Source organism: Callorhinus ursinus, unplaced genomic scaffold (assembly GCF_003265705.2).
Source record: "Callorhinus ursinus isolate GAN/ISIS: 27379988/994484 unplaced genomic scaffold, GSC_fseal_2.0 scaffold36, whole genome shotgun sequence".
Taxonomy (NCBI): domain Eukaryota; kingdom Metazoa; phylum Chordata; class Mammalia; order Carnivora; family Otariidae; genus Callorhinus; species Callorhinus ursinus.
This window is the reverse complement of record NW_027397098.1, coordinates 4715513-4733423: the sequence shown is the minus strand read 5'-3', so window position 1 is coordinate 4733423 and position 17911 is coordinate 4715513. Positions and strand designations below refer to the sequence as shown.

Sequence of the window (17911 nt, the reverse complement as noted above, 5' to 3'; positions counted from 1 at the left end):
GCTCAGTCCCATGACCCATGAGATCATGACCTAAGCCAAAACCAAGAGTTGGACGCCTAATTGACTGAGCCATCCAGGCGCCCCAATTCTTCTGTAGTATTTTTAAAGATAGCAACGAGAAAGAATTATCCCTGGACCATTTCTCCCATTAGGTGTGACTATGAGGAAATGGTATGTGGCCTTAAGGAGAACGTATGGCAGAGTCATCCAAAATGCTGACTCTGTCCCTCAGGGCTCTGTGGGCGTGGCAAGTTTCTTAAACTCTCCGTGCCCCACTCACTTCATCTACATGATGGAGACAATAATCTCTTGGAGGTTGTGGTGATTAAAACTGAGATCATTCTTGTCAAATGCTTAGAATAGTCCCTGGTACCTAATAAGCAGTTCATGGTTATTATGTGTGATTATACACTAATTCTGTTAGGTCATGTTATTACATTATGAAAGAGTTGAGTTTCTTGGTACACTGATGTGGTCTTAGAAACTTGGAACAAATGTCCACCCAGGCAAATGTATAATGACTTTGTGGCCATTACTTGGCCATTTGGATCAGAGAAGAAGGCCAACCTAGCAACTTTTTTTTTTTTTTAATCAAAGCTCAGTTTGTCACACTGATTGGGAGCCTGTAGGGCCCCTCCAAAGCTGAGTGGGCAGAGCCTCAATGGCCCTCTACATGGCTACAGTCACCTTGAGTAGCTGCTCTGGTGTAGAGGATATAAAATTTTGCAAATGGTCTTTTGTAAAACATTAGAGGAAGGATGCTGGACTATTAACCAGCCCCACCACTTACTAGCTGTGTGTCCTCTGGGTCAGACCAGCTATTCATTCTTTCATTCATTCACTCCATTTGTAAAAAATGCTAAGATATTTTAAAGTAAGTTAAAGATATTTTATTGCACAATTTCACAATAGCCAAGACATGGAAACCACCTAAGTGTCTGTTAACATATGATTGGATATATAAGATGTGGTTTGTATGGTCAATGGAATATTATTCAGCCATGAGAAAGAAGGAAATCTTGCCATATGTGACCACATGGATGGACCTCTAGGGTGTTATGTTAAGTGAGATAAGTCAGACAGAGAAAGACAAATGATGTATGATACAATTTACATGTCGAATCTAAAAAAGCCAAACTTGTAGAAGCAGGGTGTAGAGTGGTGGTTACCAGGGACCAGGGGGTGGGAGAATTGGGGAGATCTTGGTCAAAGGGTACAAACTTACAGTGAGAAGATGAGTAAGTTCCGGGGAATCTAATGCACAGCATGGTGAATAGAGTTAACATACTGTATTATATACTTGAAGATTCCTGAGAGACTAGATCATAAATGTTCTGAGCACAAAAAAGAAATGGTAACACCAGTGGAGGTGTTAGCTGACTCCAGGGTGGCACCAAATCAACACATTGTACACCTTAAATGTTCACAGTGTTGTATGTCAGTTATATCTCAACTTAAGAAAAGATATCTTGACATTCCACCCCTAATATAATGTGGCCTTCCGTCCCCTCCATTCCCCCCAAGAAAGGAAGGAAGGAAAGAAAGAAATTTCCCCAGGTAACCAAAATAACATTATCATAACTAACACAATTAATAATATGTTTTTAATATCCTCTCATATCCAGTCCATATTCAGGGCCAGTCCATGGATGGACTGGGAAGTTCAGGCTTCTCCAGGTATGGGTAGGTCGGACACCGCATTTACTTTATGGTAACGCAGTTGCTTTGTGTGGGGAGTGAGGGGTAGTACTAAGTGGTCTCTAAGGCTCAGTGTTCATGGTTTTTGTTTTTGTTTTTGTTTTTTTTAGTGTTCATGTTTTAATACCTTTAACCAAGTGCAGCTCTGATGCTGTTCATTTCTCTCTTGTTCTTGGACAAGGAGAACACAAAATATATAGACATCAACTTTGGCTCTCTAGCACGATGAGATGGAAATGTAGAAATTGCTTGGCTCATGGGATCAGTGAAGACAGGTGGGGAGGGCGTGTCACACTGGGTTGGGCAGACCTAGCGTTAGGTAGGTTGTGCACTTGCCAGAAAGAGTTTTAGGCCCAATAGTGGTTTACATTTTTTGTGCTCCATAAATGTTCAGTGCCATTAACGATTACAAGGAGGACTTGGGCAGTCCTTCTGATTTCATTTTGTTTTGTTATCTGAGACGCTGGTATTTGCTTCAGAGAGACTGAATGCTGGGTCTCTCAGGTTACCTGTCCAGGGGAAGTCCCATTGTTCCAGAACAAAAGAGTGAAAAAGTCCTGTAGTGACAGCCTAGTGGATCTTGGGTCCTCCAGCCTCAGAGATCACTGGCCTGTTGGCACATTCTTGTCATCGTGCGGGTGTCCCTGTGAAGCCACTGCCCAGCCTCTTAGCCTTCCACCCACAAATCTGCCCGGGGCCACCTTGTTCTGTGTGTGAGGTATGAGGGCTGATTAGGAACATGCTCTTCCCACCTGTGCTCTGAACCAGTTGAGAACTAGGGTTGAGGGGTCAGGCAGGTGGAGACCAAAGTAATAACTATTTCTGATAACAGCTAAGTTGGAGGCTGTGGTATGTGACAAAACCTTAGGTGGGTTTCCGTCAGGCTTCCAACGGACAGAGGGAGAAGGGGCTGAGCCTCCAGCCCTCCCGTTCCTCCCAGCCCGCCGGGCAAGTCCCGCCTCCTGCCCTGTGGGGGAGGAGGTGGGAGGGGGCACAGGGAGGAACAGCCACAGAGAAAGGGGCGCCAAGAGCGTGAATGATTCTTCCCCCTTACAGTAGTCTTCTTCTTGGGACCTGGCATTCCCCAGCATTGTGGGTGCCTTGTGGGCTCCTTCCCCGTCTCAGCTTCATAGACTACTTTATTTTAGGAGAGAGAGAAATGAGGTAAGTTCTGATAATAGTATTGTTCAATAAATATTGTCATTCATGAGATACACACTCCCTGAATAGATAAATATTTAAAAAAAATTCAACTTCAAAATTTCCCCCAAACTCTGAATATTTATTGCATGAATGAATATACCAGTCACCTGTTTGCATTTGGGAGGCAGAGACTCAGGATGGATGTGTGTGCATGCACACGCATGTGTGTGCGTGCGTGTGTGCATGTTGGGGAGGGAGCAGAGAGGAAGTGTGATGGAGAGCCAAGGCTTTCTGAAATATTTGTTACCTAGAGGAATTCCGGACTTCTCTGAAGGGGTGCCCATGCCCTGAGTGTCCAGGAAGTCAGCTCCTCTGACTGACAGACCTTTTGCCCCAGAGCGTGCCAGGAACCAGGGCAGAGACATTGGGAACTTGATGTGCCAGGAACCAGGGCAGAGACATTGGGGACTTGAGGCAGAACTTGTTTTGGGAGCCTCTTCCTTTCACAGGTGACCAGCAATCCCCTCATGGAGGGAGATGAGCCATCCGGGTCCCAAGATGTTAGTGTGATCGAGAAGGAGGAACCAGGGGCTGGTAGAGCAGGATTGGGTAGGCAGCGTTTACCGACCTCTTACAAAGTACGGAAACCATACTTAGCTTTCAGGCATGTTCTGAGAGCAAAGTGTGGAGCAGGACAACAACCTTTGTTCAAATCAATGGAGCGGAAGATTGCATTACATTTTTATGGACATTAAAAAAATTGTGGTGAAACGGGTGTTTGGTGGCTCAGTTAATTAAGTGACTCTTGGTTTTGGCTCAGGTTGTGATCTCGGGGTCATGAGATGGAGCCCACGTTGGGTCCTGTGCTCAATGGGGAGTCTGATTCTCTCTCTTCCTCTCCCTCTGCCCCCTCCCCTGCTCGCTTGCGTGCGCACGCTCTCTCTAAATAAATAAAGTCTCTTTAAAAAATTGTGGTAAAGCATATGTAACACAAAATTTACTATTTTAACCACTTTCAGGTGACAGCCCAGTGGCATAGAGTCCATTCACAGTGTGCCTCCACCATCCATCTCCAGGACATTTTCATCTTCCCTGATTGGAACTCTCCCCACTCACCACTGCTGCTAACCAGCCCCTGATAACCACCACTCTACTTTCTGTCTATGAATTAGACTAAATCTAGGGCCCTCAACTAAGTGGAGTCATACAGCGTTTGCCTTTTTGTGTCTGGCTTATTTCACTTACCATGATGTCCCCAAGGTTCATCCATGTTGTAGCAGGTGCCAGAATTTTCTTCCTTTTAAAGACTGAATAACATTCCATTGTATGGATATGTCCCAATTTTTAAAAAGGTATTTATCCATTTATTTATTTGAGAGAGAGAGCGAGAGCACGAATAGGGGGAGGGGCAGAGGGAGAGGGAGAAGCAGACCCCTGCCGAGCATGGAGCCCAAACCCAGGACCCTGGGGTCATGACCAGAACCAAACGCAGATGCTTAACCGATATCCAGGCACCCCCAAGGATATGTCCCGTTTTGTTTATCCAGTTCATCTGTCAGTGGGCCCTTGGGTTGCTTCCCCCTTATGGTTTTTGTGGCTAATGCTGATATGAACATAGATGTGCAAGTATCTGTTTGCATTACATCTTTTCAAAGTAAACTTTTTTTTTTTAAATGTAATATATGCATTACATTTTTGGTGACCGTAACGTACTTCCAATTCACATTGAACCTGAACGTGTTATCCAAAACCCCTAAAGTTTTAAATGTAACGGGTATAATGGATTTTGTCATTGGTCCTTGTCGTTTTTGTTCTGAGTTGTTAATTTTTGTACACCTAAATTGTATATTTAATCTTGTTAGATGGAGTTCACCAAATCAGCCTGTCAAGACCTTTTAGAATTCTGAGTCTTTCATCTCTTTTAATTTTGGGCCATTCACAAATACGATCATCTCTTCTATATCTCTGTACAAGCCTCCAAGAGCTGTGGGTGCTGCTGGAAACCTCCCCCTGGTTGGCATCTTTCTCTGGGTGTTGCTGTCATAGACCCATTTATACAACTTTTCTCACCTCTGGTTCCATTTTGCATTTTGTTCATAAGGAAACGTATCACCCTCCAGCATGCACGTCTGCACATTTTCATGCTCTAACAGTCTCCAGACTTGCTGACGATAGGGCTAAGCCAGACTGGTCATACATACTCTTAAGTTTTTTGGGGTAGGGGGTTGTAGCCACCGGAAACTTGTAGTTGTGAGTGAGGATTAACTATTCTCTTACAGCCTCATGACCAGCTTAAATGACAGCAAGTTTCTGGACAAATTCAGCATCAAGACACTTCTTAAACAAATGGGTATTAGCAGTCAGGCAGAATCTAGTCCATACGTTCCATTCTGTCACCTGAAGTTCCAGCTCTGTGTCCTCTTAGGTGCTCTGACCACCACTTAGGATGAAAGCTTCTCTTGAAGCAAAGTTGCCAATATTCCAAAAGCAGGATTCCATCTCCGTTATGATAGGCATCAGGCAGCCCAGAAATCCTCCAAACCAATGGCTAGACCATTTTGGGATCAAGTCCCTAAGGGTACAGGCCCTGGGCCTTGTCGGATGGAGTCTTATACACTGTCGGTTCAAGGATAGAGACTATCTAAACTATTTTACCCCATTCTTAACGCTCATCATGCTAATTAACCTCTGATTTCATCAAGAAAAAAAATCATGCCTCACATTCCTTTTGCTAGTCAGCAGAGGGGTTAATATTACTCAAATATAGTTTAACAGAAGCTGTTCTAGTTGGCTATTCCTGGAGTAAGGACTTCTTGGTCAGGATGCTAGCTGACCAGCTCAGGATGCTGAGATATATAGTAAAGATAACAAGTCTCAGAATTTTTTAACCCATCTGAGGACCCCCAGATCAAGATGTAGAACATTTCCAGCCCCTTTGAAAGCTCCTTGGTACCCTTTTCCTCAGTCAGAATAATGCCCTTCCTTCTCAAAGGTAATCACCGTTCTGACCTCTGTCACCACAAATTAGTTTTGCCAATTTGAATTTCATATAATGGAATCATACTTAAGTTTTGTGCATTTCCTTCATGTTGTATAAATTGTTCATTTTTTCCCATTGATCTGTAGTGTTCCATTGTATGAAATTCAGATACCCATTCTATACTTGGTAGACATTTTATTATTCCCAGTTTGGGGCTATTGTGAATAAAGCAGCTAAAACATTCTCGAACATATCTTGGTGAGTTATTGATTAAGGTAACTAACTGTCCCTAGAATTGGTTTATATTCACAAACACAGAGAGAACATCATATTGTCCATAACACGTGGTTTTGAAGTATATTAAACGGATCATACAAAACTGTATCAAACAAGGGAATAGAGTTTAGTATGTTTGTATTTAGCAAAGTATATGTTGGAACAAAAGGAGATCATTGCTTTTGTGCTCCTTGACTGTAATAAATATTCTAAGTCAGAGGGTCAGCTTCCTGAGAGCCGAGATTCTCATGTGAAAGTATGTTGTTTCCTCATGCCTTCTCTAGAAGGGGTGGGAAAAAGACCTTTTCATTAATTCTGCAGATAGGCATCATTTTCTAATTTTAGGTTGTCACTGTGAAAAAAAAGTCATGAATTACTAAAAAAACTCAGAATATCAACTACTTTTGGGGATCCCTGCATTGGAATGAATAAGGTTTTTAAATATTCATGTATGTTTTTCTTTCCATGTCATTTTGGGTATTGTGATGAAAAGAAAGTATTTGCTGCTGATTTAGAATCCCTGAGTACTCTTATAAAAATTTAATTCCACCCATATTAACTAGACTTTCAAGGCTTTTTTAGAGGGCCCGTTTTCCTCTAATAGGTTACTAGTGGGAAAATCTGTTAGCCTAGAAAATTGATGGATGGAAGTAGAATAGGGAAACTGAACTCTGGCTACCATTGGGATGCTGCATTGATTTAAAATTTCAAAGGGTCTGTGTTTTATGAAAGTGAAGAATCAGGTTAGCACTCCCCTTGATGAGAATGGAAAAATATTCTGGTGCCCTGTAACACACACACACATTGAAGCTATCACCACCACGGCACCTAACAATATTTCTTAACAACCCTACAGTGTAAACCAACATTACAGATGTCCTGTTCTGGGAGTCTTTCCCACACACACACAGCTGCACGCATACTGAGGTGACACCTACACAAGGGTAGCATTGAAGGTTTGCATGTAACACCAGAGCCCCAAAAGCAACCAGATGTAGGGCAGTCTGTGAGGGAGTGGTTGAATGATGGTGTCCGTATGCAGTGGGTGCTGTGTGGTTGTTAAAAGAGAGTGATGATGTGTGTTCTGACGTGGAATGGTGTCCAGGTACATTGCCATGTGAAAGAAACAAACTGGAGACTGGTGTATTGACTATGGTACCTTTATGTAAGAAAGGTGGGGATCTGGAGATATATAGGGGAATTTGCTTATATTTGCATAGAGAAACACTGGAAAGATAAGAAATGAATACAGACGTGGATCTGTAGCAGTCAGTGGGGAACGTAGGGGTTGGGAGTAGGTGTAGGAATGGCTCCATCTGCATGTATCTTTTTATATTGTGTTGACTTTTGGAATTCTGCCGAAGACAACCCACCAACAAAAGTGAATCTGTCTGGGCGTGCCACTTGACATTGAACTCTAGACCAAGAGCCGGTGGCAGAGGGAAGCCAGTTGAATGCAACATGAAAGGGTGAGGTCATCCACTCCATTTCCTTTCTCAGAAGCTCTCAAGTTCAGTCATTCAGTCACAGGGGCTTACTGAACCAGTCTGCCAGTGTGATGTGCCAGGCACTATTTTAGGTGCTGCCCGTGGGAGCCTTAGGGTCCAAGCTTTCATGGAGCTGCTTAAAGGGACAGACAACAAGGAAATGATGAGCAAGGGGGAGAAGGGTTATGCTCCTGGGCCCCGGGGAAGGAGGTGAGAGCAGTTCCCGCTGAGGTCAGGAGGGAGGTTAACTGCTGATCTGTATTCCTGCATGTTCGAGCCGACTTTGTGCATAATATTGTCGCCCATAGGATAATAAAGTGGGGTAAATTCTCACTTTCATTCTTTGGTTACAGCGATCAGGATGTCATTTTACCATAATCTCATTATCCCTTCAGTTAAGTTTCGAATAAAGAAATAAACACATTTTAGCAGTCACTGTACCCCAGTCTACTACTGTGTTGGTAGGAGACCAGAATTTAGGTGAATAAATCAAAATTGATTTGACCATTATAGTTTGTCTTCACAACAGTGGGGCTGGATTTGGGATCATGTTATTGCTATGATTTGTGACTATAACCATAGGTTATTAAATAGACAAAATATTACTCTGACAAGTCTGTTATTTTTTTCCACTCAGAAAGTGGCTAAATGTAAATCGTCCCTTTACTGTGATGTATTAGCTATAGCAGATTGAAACACGCACACCCCCCACGTAGTGCTCATGTTCCAGGTATCTTCAAGGCAATTATTTTCTGAAAATACTGTAGAGATGTTCCCACGGTAGATGATGTAGATATTTGCAACATTTCTCCTCTATTTTTTTTTTCTCATTCTGGTCTTTTAACTGGCAGATTTCTCTTTCACCGTTTTTGAATCAGATGAAATATTAATACGGTTATTTTTTAAAATTTCAACAATGACATGATTTTTTATTTTTTTAATAATTTTTATTGTTATGTTAATCACCATACATTACATCATTAGTTTTTGATGTAGTGTTCCATGATTCATTGTTTGTGCGTAACACCCAGTGCTCCACGCAGTACGTGCCCTCTTTAATACCCATCACCAGGCTAACCCATCCCCCCACCCCCTCCCCTTCCCTAAAGCTCCCTTAGTTTTTTTGTGTCCATCGTCTCTCATGGTTCGTCTTCCCCTCCGACTTACTCCCCTTCATTCTTCCCCTCCTGCTATCTTCTTCTTCTTTTTTTTTCTTAACATATATTGCATTATTTGTTTCAGAGGTACAGATCTGTGATTCCACAGTCTTGTACAATTCACAGTGCTCACCATAGTATGTGCTATGGTGAGCACATACCCTCCCCAAATGACATGATTTTTTAAAGGGAGAGATCTTTATTTTTTCCTCTGTTCCTTTCGGTTCCATTAAATTTTGGTGAAACTGGAGAAACAGAGATCAGAGGCCATAGGAAACTGTGACGGTCAACGTGCTTCTCGCATCTCCACTTCTCTGACCGCTTAAGTCTTGCTCAGATTTGATGGAATAAAAACACGGAGACTGGTAGCCAGAGTTGAGAGTCTGGAATTTTCCTGGCAACCAAAGACCAAAATACAGATCTATCTGGAGCCAGCATATTCACAGACAATCGTAGGTTTGTGGTTTAGTGAAGAAAGCACCAGAAGCAGTTTTAAGTTAAAAAAAAAAAAATGCAGAGTAATGGAGATCCTTACTTTATAATCCCAATAAAGTGTTCCCTGTAGAATAGTAAGGAAACGCTCGGGGGTCCCAGGGATCCTCTGTCATCCTAGGGGATGTACAGAAATGTAATGGCCACGGAGACTTGCCAGTGTGTTTTCCTCTTGCCCACTGCTTAAGAGACTTGGGTCATCTGAGAGGACTGGCCATCTGGGGACTTCGTCAGAGCTGTTCTCTCTTGGAATCTCAGGGCGAACTCAGGAGGATGTGGTCTCTGCTTCCTGGTAGGTGAGCTCTTTCACTCTGCCATCTGTCCTGGCCTTACAGGAACGTGTGACATCCCTGGGCCTGGCTGTGGGAGTCACCGGAGCCGCTCCCCGATGGTGTGACCGTTCGCAGTGTCCATCGCTAGCACAGCAAGGCTATGCACGCATGATGCAAGGAATCTGGGCACCGTGAGGGTCTACGTCCGGTGCTCACGCTAGGTTGTGTTTTCTTTCCAAAGTTCATTTCCAGAGAGGAAATAAGAACCACAGGGGTGCAAAGGTGAGAATGGACAATGGAGCAAATTCTCTGATGCCTTTTGCCGTTTTGGGGGGAATGTTTGTAGAGTAAGCGTATCCAAAAGTGGTGCAGCAGCCTGTGAAATCGCTCATAATTTTGGGGCTGTTCTTCCCCTACAACTGTGGCCCCTACAGGCTTCTAATAGAAGATTAGCCACACCGGGAGGAGACAGCATTGCTTTGCCACGCAGCTTTGGGGGAAGAAGTTTGTTGCCTATCATAGAAACCAAAGAATTGCTTTTCTTGGAAGCAACTCCGTTTTATAACCACACAGTAACCTGTTCTCTGGTGTCCACTTTGCACGAATATTCTCAGCCAACACTTCTTATATCTTCTGCACACAGCATGATCCCTGGCTCCTTGCTGAGTCAGCGAAGGAAGACGAGTGTATGTTTCAAACAGTTTTAGTGTTCTGCCAAAGCCCAAATTCTGTTAATTTCACGACAAATAAATTTTTCATATTTTACCGAATTGACAATTTGTATGTCTGGTCTGTTAAGAGGTTTTTTGTTTTTTTGTTTTTTTTTGATTGAAGACTGGAGTTTTATTTATGTATTTATGTATTTATGTATTTATTTATTTGATGTAGTGTTCGATGATTCATTGTTTGTGTATAATACCCAGTGCTCCATTCAATACGTGCCCTCTTTAATAGCCATCACCAGGCTAACCCATCCAAGACAGGAACAGACATTTTTCCAAAGAAGACATCCAAATGGCTAACCAGACACGTGTTAAGAGTTTTTTAAACTGCTGCTGGGCATTTGACCATATTTGTGGGAGTCCCAAGGCAGTCCAACAGAATGAGTGTAAAATACAGTAGTCATGAAAACAACAAAAATAGCTGATATACGTATATTGCATCGGCGTTCACGGCAGGCACTTTTGTGTTGTATGTATTATTCAACAGGCGATGGATTGGAGGACAGGCCCAAGAGGCTCACCAGGCCAACTTGAGTCAAGGAGCTTTTATTTCTAACCAGTTTCAGTAATAGGTTCCTTTCATGTTGGTGAGAGGACTCAGAGGGCAACACTTAGCAGCGACATGGACAAGGAACAATCTGGGTGGGCTGGGGAGAGGTGTGAACTACACCAAAGAAGGTGCCATCTATTGGCCAAATTCAGTTGAGGAAACCGTGGCAGAAATTTGTGGCAGGAGCAAACTTATTTCCTGCCTGATTAGGTTAGGGAAACAAAATAAGCTCTAAGAGGGTTTTTGTTTTTTGTTTTTAAGATTTTATTTATTTATTTGAGAGAGAAAGAGCACAAGTGGAGGGAGGGGCAGAGGGAGAGGGAGAAGCAGACTCCCTGCTGGGAGGCAGAGGCTCCATCCCAGGACCTCCAGATCACAACCTGAGCTGAAGTCAGACGCATAATGACTGAGCCACCCAGGCACCCCTCTAAGAGGTTTTTAACAAAATATTATATAAAATGTTATATATAATTATTATATATAAATATTATATATAAATGTATCACATGTTGGTACTTATTAGTATTTATTAATAAATTCGGTCATATGTTTATATTCAGAAGTTGCTCTTTTTAAGTAAACAAAATTCGTAACCTGCTGGCACATTTTGTATCTATATCAACTGATTTTCTCATGTCTGAGGTTGCTGCTGGTGTTTTCACTACCAAGTTCCTGGTGTCTTTTGTCCCCACCCCCCCCAAGGTCCATGACTTGAAGGATGTGATATTAATGCTGAGCTGGGCTCTGAAAGCCTGGTTAAAATGTATCTCAAAACAGTAATAAAACTCACTGGCTGTTCCCTGCCTTCTTTCCATGATTGTTGAATGACTAAGTGAGGGATTAAAATGATTGATGTGCAGATATGTAGCATAGGCCTTGGCAGATGGGTGTTCAGTAAATTGGTATTTTCCCTCACCCTCAATAGTGCTGTGTTTTCCTTCCTTCCTCCCTCCCTCGCTCCTTCCTTCTTTCCTTCCTTCCTTCCTTTCAGTAGGCTCCATGCCCAACATGGGGCTTGGACTCACAGCCCTGAGATCAAGAGTTGCATGCTCTCCCACCTGAGCCAGTCAGGTGCCCCTCAATAGTGCTTTTCAGGCTTCCCCTGAGTACTCTCAAGTGCAGAGAGTGGTAAACGCATGAACTCGGGCATCTCTGGGTGTCTCGCGGACTCCCATTGAGGAACACCGATGTTCTAGGAAGATGTGCCATTGTAACCTTGTGGCGCCACCTACTTCCAGGCCCGCATACTATGGTTTGAGAAGTTTAGTGTTAGTAGCTAGTGTTGGACAAGGCAGAAGGGAGTGGTCAGTATATTCACCCCAAATATTTTTGTCATGTTTGATATTCTTTGGAATTTGGCCACTTATGTATGGTTTATAAGGCCATTCTCTTAAGCAGGTTGGACTGAAAAACACACCCGTGCCCCAGTCATTCTGGACATCGGGCAGGTAGTCATCAGTTCTAAATTCTCCATTTGCGTGTACAGCTAAAATGTGGAAATCTGATGAGAACACACTTGTACTTAGTGTGCTGTGGACTTTAGTTACATACAGAGCTTTAATGGTGGATTTCTTATTGAAGGGTAAGATAATGGGACAACATTTCTTCACTAACTCGGATAAATGAAAATAAAAAAGAAATCCTTCTGCTCATCGGCATTTCTGTAGCAGCTACTAATTATAGATGGTCCTCGATTGCCCATGAACTCAGGGATTCTCGTAGATAATATAAATTCTTTGATAATTGAAAATTTTCACTTTGGCTGTTTCTTCTTGTTTCTATGGAACCAATCTTATTTTAAAAACAACTTTTGACAGAAGAGCTAACATTGTGAGCAATCACCACATATTCTATCTAGGTGTCTCATTTAATCACTGCTTCAGCTCTACAATGTGGGTGTTACCCCCTGTTCTAGATGAAGAGACAGAGGTTCAGGGAGGTTAATGCCGGGCCACCCACTGAGTCATAGAGCTGGGCTCTAACCTCACCTCTCTGGCTCAAAACTCATTCTCTCTCAGACTACTGCCTATCCACTGGTAGGAAGATGGTAAAATGTCCTGCAAGATAGGAGGAGGCCCAGAAAAGGCTAACATAATCGTGAATCATCGATTCCTTAGTAACCAAGAATTTACAAATATTTGAGTTAGCTTTGGTTTCTTCATACAAAAGTATTGACAAGTATTATAAGGAGCAAATGAGTTAATGGATTAGAAATACTTTGGTAAGCACAACCAGCTCTAAATATACTAAGGAGGATTGTCGGTCCCTTAAACCTCTGCCCTTTGAGAAGAATCTGTGTCTGGGACTGTGCCTTTGGCCCTTTGGCCCTTCTGAGTTACAGGATGGTCGCTATGATAGCTCTGAAGAAGGGAAAATTTTTCTGACAAAAATATAACACAATATCACAGCCAGGATGTTGATATTGCTACAGTCCAACCATGTCATTCCTATGATCTGCTGATCTTGTTCAAATATTTTTAAAAAGACGTATTTATTGGGGCGTCTGGGTGGCTCAGTCATTAAGCGTCTGCCTTCGGCTCAGGTCATGATCCCGGGGTCCTGGGATCGAGCCCCGCATCGGGCTCCCTGCTCCGCGGGAAGCCTGCTTCTCCCTCTCCCACTCCCCCTGCTTGTGTTCCCTCTCTCGCTGTGTCTCTCTCTGTCAAATAAATAAATAAATAAAATCTTTAAAAAAAAGATGTATTTATTTATTTTGAGAGAGAGAGAGAGAGAGAGAGCGCATGCGTGAGCAGGGGTGGGGCAGAGGGAGAGGGGGAGAGAGAATCTCAAGCAGACTCCACACTGAGCGCAGAGCCCATCACGGGGCTCCATCCAATGACCCTGAGATCATGACCTGAGCCAAAACCGAGTTGGATGCTCAACCAACTGAGACACCCAGGCGTCCCTCTTCAAACATTTTTTTAGAAAAGTGCTTTTAAAATGGTGAAGTAAGATTGGGGAGAAAAAACAAAAAGCCAGATTGTAGGCTCCTCTGGCAAAGGTGGACCCAGAACTTTGTGAAAATGTGTTGGGGTGAGGCTGGTTTCCAGCTGCAGAGCAGAGCTGAGTGTGGGACGACTAGGGGGTCCCCCGTGGGGGAGGAGAGGTTTCCCAGGGCGGCAGGCTTGGGACTGAGCAATAGTCTGTTTGACAGCCCAGAGGCAAGGACGGAGGGTTGTCCTGCCATTTCCAGGGCTGAGGCGGCCACTGGTGGGTGCCCTGACCACTGTGACCTCCCTGCTCCAGCCACGAGGCGGGAACATGTGCCATGGTTTAGGCTTACAGGGGCTCTAAGTCTGGTCTACACCCAAATCCCAGACCACACCCGCCGCCTTCCGAACCAGATTTTCCAGAAGCCTTGAGAATTAGCCTCAGTCTTTGTCATTCTTTCCTTTTGTGTGGTGGTTTTTCTTATTGGATTCAGGCGAGCAAATAATGAGGCATTGGAGGGCTGGTGGTGCTTCTTTTTATTCATGATTTAGCAGTCTCTTAACCAAATCTCATGGGCACTGTGCAGCCCGCACAGCATCGTGCTGGAAAGGTGGGTCATTAATGCTGATGGAAATGAAGTCAACTTCTCCCTCGGGAGACGTTTCCAGGGAATGAGGATCTGCAGCTCCCCTGATACCGAGGAGGCGAGGTGAGGGGAGGATAGTGGTGCGGAGGGCAGGAGCCCGTTATGTTTCTGGGACCCTTGAAGCCCAGGGTCCCACTGAGCCGAAGGAGCTTCTCTGAAGTGGGAACATGGCCTTGTTTCTCTTTAGGGAGAGAAAAAACCAGCCAGCGTTTTTACACTCCTGAATTGAATCCAGTCTTCTAGGTTAGAAGATAGAGGTTCCCCCCGCAACACACAGTCCCCCTTTTCTGACTTAAAAGCCTCTGGGTTTCAGCCTGTGTAAGTAACCAACTCACAGTTAACTCTTCCCTCTGAGCCAGGCCTTCCCTTAGTGGTGGGCAGGCTGCTGGAATCATGTCACTGCTTTCTCTGGGCCCTTGCCAAGAAAGGCAACATTTGCATAATATTCCCTTATTTGGTTGGCCACCTTCTGCCATAGATCTGGAAAATAAAAGACACACCTTTCACAGGAATTACTAGTTCTTAAACAAATAACTACATAACGACTGCTTACGTTGTGGGAACCCTGAGAACTTTTTCCAGGAAAAGCTAATATAATAAAATGCTTTGGCAAACGTGCTTATAGTATAATATTATTTAATAAGATTTTAAGAATCCAGTTTTTAAATTTGCAGCTTCTGGAGAAAATAATGTTTTATTTTACTTGGAGAACAATTTAGTTGAAATGACCCTTTCAAGGGATTTGGAAAATGCACGTGTTCAATTATTCTTTCAAGCCTTTTTATATAATTGGTTCTCACAGAACCTTGTTATTCCTGGCAGATTTTTTTTCTCTGTTCTCATTTTTTTGGTTTACCAGGTTATTCTTTTTTTTTTTAAAGTATTGAATATTTTCTTCAGAGCATACTCTGATATTTAAGGAAATGGATGAATACCAGAAAGAAAGGATGGTGAATTTCTGCTTCATTGCTTTGGATTTTTCTTTGGGTCCAAAGATATGTCTCAATGATTCCAAATGTTCACATATTAGTAAGCAACCAGATAATTAGTTTTTTTTAGATTATTGCAGAATGCCCATTATTATATAAATACAGCTAGCCTTGAGGGCTACATTTGCCTCCTAGATTTTATGATGACTTTCTCGAATGCTTTTGAAAACTTTGACTGTCTATATAGTACACGGAGGCTTGCTTTGTAAATGAAAGAAAGTATGCTTCCCCCCACCCCTTATATGATAAAGACTTGAAGAAGAATATGAGAATTGGCTCTCATCCTCTGACATAACCACTGTTAAGTTATAAAAATACATTTTCCAGGCTTTTTGTATGCATAGTTAACACCATTACTTTCCTATTGTGTGTTGTTTCTTGCATTTGTCATTAAATGACATATCCTGGGAATTTTCTCATACTGTAGATCTTCCCCCCAGTACTGTATATGCCTTTTGAATCCCAGGAAACCCAGTCCTAGCTTGAAGTGTGCACCATGACCCAGTGTGCCCCCACCTCTATACTGACCGGGGCCCCAGGGTGTGTGTAGGTCGGGGAGGGGGCCCCACTTGCCTTCCCAAAGTCAGAGTGCCATAAGTATCCTCTCCTCCCTCCCTGCTCCCTGCCCCTCCTCTTTTTCCTCCATGTGTGTCTTCCTATGTTTATTTTTAGTTCTTTCTCATTTGCCAGTATCAATCCAAAGCCGGGGGCTGAGTGGCCATTCACTGATCACGGAGTCCCTGCTCGTGGGCAAGCCCACTGCAGGCTGTTGGGAGCAGGCTGGCTCCTTCTGGGAGGTTAGCCCCGGCCTGCACCAGTAAGTTCCGTACACGGGCGGGCCAGCTGCCTTTATGATTTTCTGTCATGTTCCCTTTTGGGCCCGAGATCATGTATTCTCCTTGTTGACTTCTAACAGGAAAGAGCACCTCATTGAAGATGGAGAACCTGTATTTTAGGGGCTGGCTTGGGTCTGGCTTTGCCTATCAGGTGACCGACCATGTGAAATGTGTCCTGGCTCTTTGACTAGAGCGTAGCCACCCAAAGCCTGAGGGTCCACAGGTCGGGAGCTTACCTGACTGCCGGGCTCCTGGCCAAGGCCCCTTAGCTTGTAAATCCCTGGGAGTTAGGAAACGCAGGGCTGGAGCACTCCTCCCCACAGCCTGGGCTCCCCACCCACTTCAACACCTGCTGGACGGGTCTCCGATTTCTTCCTTGATGGCTTGTGTAGAACAAGGACAGACATGTTGAAAAGGCATAATTTGGAGCTTGACTGCAAGTGCCCATTTAATGTGAGAGGCCTCTGCCATTCTTATCCTCCCCTTTGTCAGGATGCAGCCTCTCTGGGCTTTTGGGCGTGTAACTCCCTTTACTGAGGTGCGAGGGCCTGTAAAGATATAGGCGACATGCTGTCCATGCGCTTCCCCATCATTGGTCTCTCTGGGTCTAAGTTTGTCAAATGCACTGATGGTTCGGGCCCTGGTGAGACCCGTGAGCCTCCGTGGCCTGTATACAGCATCCCTGTGTCCTCTGATTCTTTCCCTCCTGTGATTAAAAACCTTGCTTCTCCTCCTCTCTCCTGAGTGCACCCCTTTTCCTCCACAGCTGCCCCACCTGTCTCCTTCCTTCCTCCCTTGATTCCTGGGCTGTCTCACACTGTGCACAGCATTCGTTCGCTCGTTCATTCATTCGTGAGTGTGCCAGGCCCGTTGCTCAGTGCACAGTGATATGCAGCACTGTTCCTGCCTCTCAGGAGCCTGATGCTCATTACCTGGGGAGTCAGGGAAGCTGGGACGTATCCAAGGTAGGGGTCACAAGGGTCAACAGAAATCCAGGAAAGTGGGCCTAAGTCCGTGCGGGAGTCAGGAAAGCCGTCAGTGGTGAAGTGACACCCCTTAAAGCGTTTGCGAGGCCAGTGCAGGGCAGAGGGAAGGGGACGTGCAGGCAGAAGGAACAGCACATGCCGAGGCTGGAGGCATTCACAGTGTGGCGTGTTCGTGAAAAAGCGCCACGCGGAAAGCAAGGTCGGAAGTTGCCCTGGGAGAAAGTAGGCTGTGGCCGCACCACGAAGGCCCTTGCAGAGCAGAAGGCTAACAACAGCTAGGACTTCCATGGTCCTTATTAGGCGCAAGACACTGAGCATATTTACAGACATGGGTTCCTTTACCCATCATACCAACTCTAGAGGTGGGAACTGTTGCTGTCTTCATTTTACAGAGGACAGAGCGAAGACCAGAGGGGCTGGGATGGACAGAAGGTCCTCCAGACAGAGGGTGGAGCCAGGCTTTGGGCCAGGGAGTCCGTTGTGTAACTGCACGGCCCAGAGCTCGCTCTCCCCGAGGCCCAGTGGCCACGTCTTACACTCGAGGGCTAGACTTGTCCCGCGGGTTTCAGGCAGCGACGGGAAGGGGTTAATTGGTGGGGAAAAGGATCTGAAATTTGTACAGATCATTCTTTAGAGACAGATGGAGATTTGATCTAGGAAGGCTGCTTAGAAGGCCCTGCCGTTGTTGTGTGGGAATCTGGTGGAACGTCTTGTAGAATGGCTTTCTCAGAATTCTACATCCCAAA

General features: G+C 44.4%; 1 protein-coding gene and 1 non-coding gene across 6 annotated transcripts in view; both read left to right on the top strand.

Moving 5' to 3' along the window:
- CAMK1D (calcium/calmodulin dependent protein kinase ID) overlaps positions 1-17911 on the top strand; it is a 500660-nt gene that overhangs the window by 144754 nt on the left and 337995 nt on the right. Inside the window, exon 1 of one of the 5 annotated variants that reach the window (XM_073879925.1) lies at positions 14274-14417. The exons of the other annotated variants lie outside the window; for them this stretch is intronic. Within the exon in view, the coding sequence (XP_073736026.1) occupies positions 14380-14417 (38 nt within the window). The 5' untranslated portion in view covers positions 14274-14379. Of the gene's footprint in view, positions 1-14273; positions 14418-17911 lie in introns of those variants that run through there. 5 annotated transcript variants of the gene reach the window in all.
- On the top strand, positions 6816-6940 carry LOC112810142 (U6atac minor spliceosomal RNA). Its single transcript, XR_003204770.1, has one exon. It is a non-coding gene; the product is annotated as a U6atac minor spliceosomal RNA (small nuclear RNA).